This window comes from Thamnophis sirtalis, unplaced genomic scaffold, assembly GCF_051295495.1.
Source record: "Thamnophis sirtalis isolate CommonGarterSnake01/CBP01778 unplaced genomic scaffold, rThaSir2_p1.2 scaffold_4, whole genome shotgun sequence".
Lineage (NCBI taxonomy): Eukaryota > Metazoa > Chordata > Lepidosauria > Squamata > Natricidae > Thamnophis > Thamnophis sirtalis.
Window position 1 is genome coordinate 136,678,869 of NW_028261384.1, and position 9,982 is coordinate 136,688,850.

A 9,982-nucleotide genomic window follows, 5' to 3' on the forward strand; every position below is an offset into this window, starting at 1 on the left:
GCTCAGACCTTAATGGCCTATTGACAAAGGTTGGGGGATGAGTTCCTGCCTCCCTTTTAGGGGGAAATATTCTGCCCTTTTAATATTTCCTAAAATATTTCATTTTCTAGTAGAGGGGTAGGTTTTAACTTCCTACACATGCGGTTTGGAAAATGTGGCTATCTAGGATGGCACTGTGCTGGGGCAGGTGGGTGGGCCCACCGGCAAGTCGCCACTACCGGTTTGGGTGAACCAGTCTGAACCAACTGAATACCACCACTGTTTGAGATGCCTGATAGTCTGTGACAGTCACCCAGCATGGAAGAACATTCATTCACGAAGGCTTTGGTGAGCAGTATTAAGGAGAGGAATGGAACCTTCTCCACTGTACTTGACAAGGTCTAGTCAGCTGTTACAGGACAGCCTGCCTACAGTCCCAGGAATCTGAACAACCTGAAATGTCAGAGTTTCTTTGATGGTTTTCTCCAAATTGATTGCTTCCATGGCACATTGTGAGTGTTTTGTTGAAATGTTCAGCCTTGTCCTTTGGTTAGGAACTCTGAAGAAGATCTAATTTGTTTACCTATCTTCTGTCATTAATCAAGGTTCTGACTAATGAATCCAAGCAAATTAGAAGTTTTAGGCTTAGGGTTAGGTTAGATTAAAATAAATTAAATTCAGTTGAAAATCTTGGCTTAGGATAACTCCAGGTACCTTCCACCAAATTGCATATAATTCTAAAATTTAGTGAGAATGAAACCAACAAATCATTTGAAGAAATCTAAAATGTTGTACCTTCAAGCACTTGCTAAATGAGTGGTGGTAAATCGTGTACTACCTGTAACACAATGCAGCCAAGTATTTCTGTAGACATTATAAGAGGAGGGAATAATAGCAAGTACATTCAATATCCTGTGTGTCAACTCCTTCAATAAAGGTGTGTCCAACCTTTATTGTTGTAATCAATTGACTACATTTATAAGCAAAGCAATCTTCCAAAATCAGGTGCTGAATACATTTGAATCCCAGGAGCCACATATATGTGAACATGCATGCATGCATGATTGATTGAATGAATTAATCATTATAGATAGCATGTTTACCAAACATAAATAAATAAAGGAAAAAAGGAAAGAACACATTTCAACAGGAAAATACAGTAAAAGAAAATGAGAAAAAGTACGTTATTCTAATGGTCTTAGCAATGCTCCATTCAACACCATATCAGTTGTAATCGAACAACAATTAATTTTTATTTGGTGAAGCACAGATTGGACAGGCTCACAATCCAAACATAGCAACAACTTGTGTTTCTTCAAAGTCTAACAGAAGGAATTTATGATCAGTTAATCAGAGAAGTGTAAATGTTCTTACACCTTTAATATAAACACACAATGCAATTTAAATATATCGGGATCTTAAGGATGAGAGACAGCAAAGCTATTATCATTCAAAAATATGTCAGTTTCCTAATTCTTTCTCTTTGTCAGCTGTTCTTTGCTGTTCAACTCTGGTTTGAACAAAATAATATAACATTTGGGGACAAAGATGCAACTGAGTAAACCAGCACTGGAGGCCAAGATGGAGAAGATCTCCACAGCTAGCTTGTCTTTCCCTTTGGTGCTCAGGTAGGCTGGAAGGAAAGCTAACCAAATGTTGCAAAACACCAACATGCTGAAGGTGATGAACTTGGCTTCATTGAAACTCTCTGGAAGGTTCCTGGCTAGGAAGGCCACCATGAAGCTGATGATGGAAAGAAGCCCCATGTACCCCAAGACAAGGAAAAACATCACAATGGGTTCCTCATTGCATTCAGCTATGATACGTTTGGTGAATGAATGTTTGTCCAGATCTGGGAATGGGGGAAATATTGTCATCCACCCAACACAAAGAATTACTTGAATGAGGAAACAGCAGAGCACAATGGAGTTGGGTAGTCTTTTCCCCACCCATTTCCTCATGTTGGATCCTGGCCTAGTAGCCATGAAAGCCACCACCACAGTGACGGTTTTGGCCAAGACACAAGAAATGGCCATTGAGAAGGTCATGCCAAAAGTGGGCTGTCGCAGAAGACACATGACTCTCATTGGCTGGCCAAGAAAGAGCAAAGGGCAGAGGAAACAGAGCAGAAGAGAGACAAGGAGAGTATAAGAGAGATCACGGTTGTTGGCTTTGACAATTGGAGTATCTCTGTGCTTAATGAATGTTCCAAGAACAAAGACTGTAGTCAGGGAGAAAACCAGAGCAGCAGAAGCTGAGCTGATTCCTAAGGGTTCTTCATAAGAGAGAAAAGTTATCACTTTTGGGATGCATTGAGTGTGGTCTTCATTTGCATAGTGATCTTCTGAGCATCTGAAACAGTCATTCATGTCTGAAAAACAATAACCAGATTCCACTTAAATTCTGATAAACTGAGATTTTCTGTTACAGATTTGTTCCTGAAGGCTGTTAAATGCCACCAATTACTATTGAAATATAAGTTATACTGTCACTAATGGTCTTTCTTTCTTTCTTTCTTTCTTTCTTTCTTTCTTTCTTTCTTTCTTTCTTTCTTTCTTTCTTTCTTTCTTTCTTTCTTTCTTTCTTTCTGCCTGCCTGCCTGCCTGCCTGCCTGCCTGCCTGCCTGCCTGCCTGCCTGCCTGCCTGCCTATCTATCTATCTATCTATCTATCTATCTATCTATCTATCTATCTATCTATCTATCTATCATCTATCTATCTATCTATCTATCTATCTATCTATCTATCTATCTATCTATCTATCTATCCAGCCATCCAGCCATCCAGCCATCCAGCCATCCAGCCATCCAGCCATCCAGCCATCCAGCCATCCAGCCATCCAGCCATCCAGCCATCCAGCCATCCAGCCATCCAGCCATCCAGCCATCCAGCCATCCAGCCATCCAGCCATCCAGCCATCCAGCCATCCAGCCATCCAGCCATCCAGCCATCCAGCCATCCAGCCATCCAGCCATCCATCTATCTATGCCAAATACCACTCACTCATCACAAAATCGTCAGAACTCTAAAGCCTACAAACTTGAAAATCAGCATGTATATTTTTCCTGGCTTGCTAAGAAAGGATTTTTTTTGAAATGACCAACAGGTCATCAGTATTTCTTATACAGTATTATATTGATATGCATCGATGCTTAGGAGTTAGATGTTCTACTCCCCCTCCCCATCTGAAATGAACTGTGTTCCAACTGCCAGTTGTCTTGTATGGGAGTCACCAGTGTGTGATTCATTCAGCCTGTGGGCTGGCCTGATTATATGGTTTCATAGCAAAGAATGGGTATCCAGCTAGTTTGTTATCTGATTCACATCTGAACCCGTGTACAAATTCTGATTGAGCTTGATTTGAGGGAAACACTGTATTTTTATCAGAATAATATTCTCCAATACACGATGGTCGGTCTGTGTGGAATACTATCTGCGCAACATAATTTACCTTTCTTGTCTGAAATCTTTTCTTCTGGGCAAGAAGCACAGTCATAACAACAAAATTTCTTCCCTTCCTTCTTCTTCTTCTGATAACCTGGTTGGCAATGCTCATTGCACACTGAATGAGGAGCCACCTAGCCAGAAAGATGAAAATAATTGAGATGTTCTGAACACAATCATATCTGAAGCTACCAGGAATTCAATTACTTCTGATAATATTAAGTATTGGTTTCTACAAATTGTGTGACATCTTCCTGGAGCATGAGTTCATACTGAAAGAAGATGGATAATACAAATATTAAGACCATCTTTCATTCTGAAGACACATTACTATTTTCACTTGAAACAATGTAAGATCAGAGGTGGTATTCATCCAGTTAGGACCAGTTTGAATGAACTGATAGCAGAAAATTTGAGTAGTTCAGAGCACCGACAAATACTACCTCTGGTAGGCCCCACCCTCCGACCCCCTTCAACATTATAACCAGAAGGAAAACGTTTGGAATCCCACTACTGTGTAAGATGATATTTGGGGAAGTGATCAGTGTCTACTACTTTTTCAGATTTCTTTTTGGCAATCTCGTGACTGTGAAGTTCCCAGAAGATGACCTAATTAATTTACGAGCCTCGAGACAAAGTTCAAAAGAAACCCATTCATTTATTAGGATCAACATTCTGGCATGTACTCCTGTGAAGCCAAAACTGATTTACACTTAATTGCATTTGAACTTTACCCCTCTATCTCCTCCCTTCTGTCATACGTCATAAATCATATTCATGAACTAGGTTGTAGAAATATGAGATCCAACTCTGGCTGAAGGTATGCATGGAATCCTCCCTCAAATGCCAATTTGATAATAGTCATGGCAATGCTTTACAAGTTGACATCTAACAGATTATACATATTGGAAAATATTAATAAATGTATTATTATGGTCATGGACTCTTCTGTTGTTCAGTGTTTACCTTCACTAAAACAAGACAATGAAAGCCAAAAAATAAACAATAAAGAATATAATAAATGAATATTGCTATGGAGTTGTGAGATCTTAATCTTTTGAAGATGAGAGTGGACAGCCACTTTTTATGGTAGTCTCAATGACAACCTGGCACATTGCAGAGTATTGGAAGAGGTGACCATTCTGGTCCTTTCCAATGGTTCAATGTTGTACTTATATGTACAATGTTTTGAGTGTCTGATTTTAAAATAAAATAAGATAAATGAAACTAGGGTCCTACATTGTATACCTGGTGAAAAGATGTATGCCACACTATCATATCCTCTTTAAGGGAGATTTGTTTTCCTTCTGCAGACTTGGGATCAAGCTTTCCAACTTTCACCCTCTGGAAAGTATGATTGGGGAAAGTGAGCAGGTTGGTGATATCAAGTTGACCTTCTACTTCACCTTCCACATTGAAGGACACAACTTCTCCTGCTGAGTTATTAAACAAAATGTCCTGAAGAGCGATATGGAGCTAATAGAAATAGAAATACACAAACAAAGGGGGTGGTGGTAAAATAGTTTATTATTTATGTGTATGCATATATATTATGCTCGCTCTCTCCCTCCCTCCCTCCTTCCCTCCCTCCCTCCCTCCCTCCCTCTCTCTCCCTCTCTCTCTCTCTCTGTGTGTGTGTTCCACATAACTCTGGAACGCCTCGAGCAATTACAAACAAACTTGGTACACAGATGACTTACTCTTGGAAACAAATACTGTGGGAGTAAGACACCACTGACACCTCACCGGTGTTTGTGTTCTGTTAAGATACAGCCTGTTGTGCTTTCAAGTGGCTTCTATTGTACTGCCATAAAATGGCTTCTACTGTACAGTGCAGTGCAGTTGCCATGGTAACGGTTTCACAGTACTCCACAAGGAGGCTCCCTCTTGTAAGGGGGCAAATCCAACATTTGAAATTATGTTTTCCCCCTATAAATAAATACCCAGACAATGCCGAGTTATCAGCGAGTGGTGTAATAAAAAGCTTAATGTGGAAAATATGGGGGAAGAATTACCTGCCAAGGCTGAAGCCTTTTTCTTTCCCGTGTTGTCTTTGACTTGGCTCGAGCTGAACCTACAGATTGCAGAGCGTGGGCCACAGCATGAACTCCATTGTAGATACTGTAGCTGTGCCCACTCATGGTCATTTCAAAATGTGAGGTAGGGATGGACTGAAAACTCTCCTCTCTGGTACACTTTTTCTTTCCCACTTGATCTGAAGTTGAAAAGAGACATTTGAGGTCTTGGTTCCAAAAATCTTCCAGATTATTAACCTTTGGTCTGAGGAAGTGGAGAAATGCCCGAAATGCCTTAATCTCACTGGAATGAAGCATGAAAGAAAGAGCTCCTTGGAACATATGAATGTTGTCAATCAGCTCTTCAGCGAAATCTACCTGGTCTGTCATAATCCACACCTTTCCCCCACATGCCTTTTCATTGCATTCATCATATACCTGAACTAGTAAAGAAGCCACGTACAATAGGGTTGATGTATCTCCATAGATGATGAAGGTACTTGCTTTACTCTCTGTAAAATGGAGGTTAAGTTTTTCAACCAGCTCAGCAAGTTTATTCCAACTGTTTATATTTTCTAAATGTTGCTGTGGAATTATTTGGGTGAAAGCTGAGCAGATTCCATTCTGGGAGAACAGGGCCTCCAAGGAGAGCAGGAAATGTTCTGCACCATCGCTATCCTGAGCGAAGAGGCCAATCCAGGTCCATCCAAAATTCCTTAGCAGATAAAAGATGCCTTGAACCTGATGGTCTTCACCGAGGGCCATACGGAAGAAGGAAGGGTTGGATCCTTCTCTCTTTTCAGAGGCAAAAGATCCGTAGGCGAGCTAAGAGGAGAGGAGATGAAATTCAGAAATGAATTAGAAGTCTCTCCCAGACTAACAATGTAAGCTGCTTACAAGGAGAACCTCTACAAAATGTTCTACCACTGGGATCTATCACCAGCCAGAATGGCTAAGATGTTTCCAAACAGATTGCCAAAATGTTGGAGGTTTCAGTGCAAACAGGGAACATTGTACCACATGTGGTGGACTTGCCCCAAGGTTGGAAAATACTGGTGTAAAATAAGGAAGTGGTTGGAAGAGATAACTGAGCAAATGATAGAGCTGAAGCAGGAATTGTTTCTCCCGGGAATCTTTGATGGGAAAATGGAGAAAAAATACAATACATAATATTACACATATTAACTGCAAGAAGAATCGTACTAGCAGAACTAGAAACAAACAGGTACTCCCCCAGACCCCGATCATAAGAAGGAAAATCTATGAATGTGCAGAAATGGGTAAACTATCTATGGAAATGAAGTTAAGAGAAGAAACCGATACTATCAAATTTGGAATAAATGGTATTCCTGGCTTGAGACTAAATGTAAAATTTAAGGCATAAAGGGTAAATGTATAAATGTATAGAGAGTATCTTTAATAAGGGTATAACTTAGGATAATGATATAGAAATAGCATTTTTTGTAAATAGGATTGTTACGAAAAATATGGATACCGATAGGGAAAAGCTGTAACAAGTGTACATTTGAGTTTTATGTTTTGTCTTTTAAATGTTGGAAAATTTAATAAATATTATTTTTTTAAAAAAAGAAATGAGCTAGAAGAATGTTCTCCTAGTCTGGGTGAGAGATTTTTCATGAAGCCACTTCTGTGAACATAGCTGAGCTCTGTCATTAAGAGAATAAGGGGTGTATATTTGTGTGTGTATGAATATAATTACTGAGGTTGCCCAATAACCATAAATAAGAAATAGCAAGTCAACTACATTGTTTACATGATATTAAAAGAAGAAAAGAAATATATATTGTGATGTAGGGATTACTGCCTAACCAGGGGGTTGGACTAGAAGACCCCAGTACCTTCCAACTCTATTATTCTATATTGTTCTGTCCTGTTCTATTTTTATTCTATTCGATTCTACTCTACTCTACATTCTTCTCCTCTGATCTATTGTTCTATTCTATTCTATTCTACTCTACTCTACCCTACCCTACCCTACTCTATTCTACTCTACTCTATTTTCCTATTTGATTACATTCCATTTCACTCCTTTTTTCTCTATTCCATTCTATTCCATTCTATTCCATTCTATTCCATTCTATTCCATTCTATTCCATTCTATTCCATTCTATTCCATTCTATTCCATTCTATTCCATTCTATTCCATTCCATATTTTTTTCTATTCTATTCTATTCCACTCCACTATACTCTACTCTACTCTATTTTTCTATTTGATTTCATTTCATTCCATTCCATATTTTCTCTATTATTCTATTCTATTCCATTTTATTTTATTCTACTCTACTCTTCTTTTCCATTCCATATTTACTCTATTCTATTTTATTCTATTCTATTCAACTCTATTCTAATCTATGCTTTTATTATTTAAGAAAACACCATTCTGAAAAGCAAATTGTAAAGAAAAAATACCAAAGATATAGCCAAGAAAAACGATTCCCATCTAGAGACCTCACCTGTGGAACTTTGTAAAGAGTTAAGATATTTGCCACTTGGAAGGAAATATCAGAATTTAATCCTGCAACCATGGCTATTACATTCTTCTTAGAGTTGCAATTGTAATTCAAGGCAAATTGCTGTGATTTGAAGAGAAGCTGCAAAACACTGTGATAGAAAGTTTTCTCATCGCTGTAACTGTCCACAATGTGGAATCCAAGGGTCATATTGGACAAGATCTCTTGATTCTCATTGATCTCATGGATGGCAAATGCCAAGGCTAACTTATGCTGGTACAATTTTTTGTTTATTCTGTAAATACAGATATGATATAACTTCTCATGAAATGTCCAACAGGATCAAAATGCACAATTTAACAACATCTTCTCCCCCTGTTTTGCACAGACTGTGCAAGATCCTAAACTTAAGCTTAAAGGTAAATGTTCCCCTCACACATATGTGCTAGTTGTTCCTGACTCTAGGGGGTGGTGCTCATCTCCATTTCAAAGCCAAAGACCCAGTGCTGTCCAAATACATCTCCGTAGTCATGTTCCCAGCATGACTAAATGCTGAAGGTGCACAGAACGCTGTTACATTCCCACCAAAGGTGGTTCCTATTTTTCTACTTTCATTTTTACATGCTTCCGAACTGCTAGGTTGGCAGAACCTGAGACAAGTAATGGCAGCTCACTCCATTTCATGGTTCAAAGAATTCGAACCACCAAACTGCCAATCTTTCTGATCGACAAGCTCGGCATCTTAGTCACTGAGCCACCGTGTCCCACAAGCTTAAGCTTAGCTGACCACAAATGACAGATAATGTGTTTGCTGCTAAGAAATGGCATTTAGAATCTGATGGAAGATCCAGGAGTTGCATTTGACTAGAAGGGACTGTTAAAAAAAAAGCCAGCCCTGATTGATCTGATGGTTGGACTTGATTAATTACACTATCAAGAAATCCTGGAAGTGTAAGCAAGAAAAGTCCCAGAACTAAAAGGGAAGCCAGTGCTGCACATTTGCCAATTAGAATGCATATTCATGAGATTATTAGAATGCAGTGTTGATTTAAGTTGGATCAAATGACCATCTAATCATTGCAAAGATTCTGAGTGAGATGTGCAATTAAGAAATATGTTCTTCAGGCAAGCAAGCAAACAAACAATGTTCTCCGGTAACATTGTACTGCAAACTATGGCATACAAAACCTTTGCTAGATCAATTCTTGAGTACAGCTCATCTGTCCGGAATCCACACTGTATTTCGGTCATTAACACAATTGGGCGAGTCCAGAGATACTACACAAGAAGAGTACTCCACTCTTCTACTCACAACAGAGTACCTTATGCCGCCAGGCTTGAAGTTTTGAGCTTGGGTAGCCTGAAATTATGCCCCCTATTGTTTGTCCTAAGTGTGTTCACAAAATTGTCTGCTACAACATCCTACCTGTCAATGACTTCTTCAGCATCAACCTCAATAATACAGGGGCAAACAATAGATACAAACTCAACAATATGACTTCAGCAACAGAGTGGTCAATACCTGGAATGCTCTACCTGACTCTGTTGTTACATCCTCAAAACCTGACGGATTCAACCTTAAACTGTCTACCGTGGACCTCACCCCATTCCTAAGAGCTCCGTAAAGAGGGCATGCATAAGCACACCAACATGCCTGTCATCCTTGGCCTACTATCCCCATTTATTTGTACTAATTTCCTTGTCCATGTCCATGTTTATAATTATACATGTTATCTATTACATATTCCACAAATTAAACAAACAAACAAACAAACAAACAAACAAACAAACAAATGTTACAGACATTTGTAATACTAACCTGCTACTCCATCACTTCAACAATTGTGATGGATTTTTAATAGCTAAGTAGCATTAGAACTGTCTATTTATTTGGATGAGTGATGACCCAGAAAACTAGCTGCTAAAGGCTGGACTTTTGAGTTTTAAAGAGGAAAAGAAAAATGATCATTGAAAAACTGCAATTACATTGTTTGAAAGAAAATTGCATACATGTTTCTATTTTGTCATGCAAATGCATTCAAACAATCATTTTTAAAAAATAACTTGTATTTT

At 38.8% G+C, this 9,982-nt stretch overlaps 2 protein-coding genes across 2 annotated transcripts; both read right to left on the minus strand.

Moving 5' to 3' along the window:
- Positions 1-1,448: 1,448 nt before the first annotated feature.
- Positions 1,449-2,350, minus strand: LOC148046833 (vomeronasal type-2 receptor 26-like). The gene has a single exon (XM_087714208.1). It carries the CDS (start codon positions 2,346-2,348, stop codon positions 1,449-1,451), a length of 900 nt encoding a protein of 299 aa, XP_087570334.1. The 5' UTR covers positions 2,349-2,350.
- Positions 2,351-3,932: 1,582 nt separating this feature from the next.
- Positions 3,933-8,119, minus strand: LOC148046834 (extracellular calcium-sensing receptor-like). The gene is made up of 4 exons (XM_087714997.1): positions 7,913-8,119; positions 5,438-6,262; positions 4,671-4,880; positions 3,933-4,031 (listed from the first exon to the last, which is right to left on the minus strand). Exons 1-4 carry the CDS (start codon positions 8,117-8,119, stop codon positions 3,933-3,935), a joined length of 1,341 nt encoding a protein of 446 aa, XP_087571123.1.
- Between the last annotated feature and the right edge of the window lie 1,863 nt (positions 8,120-9,982).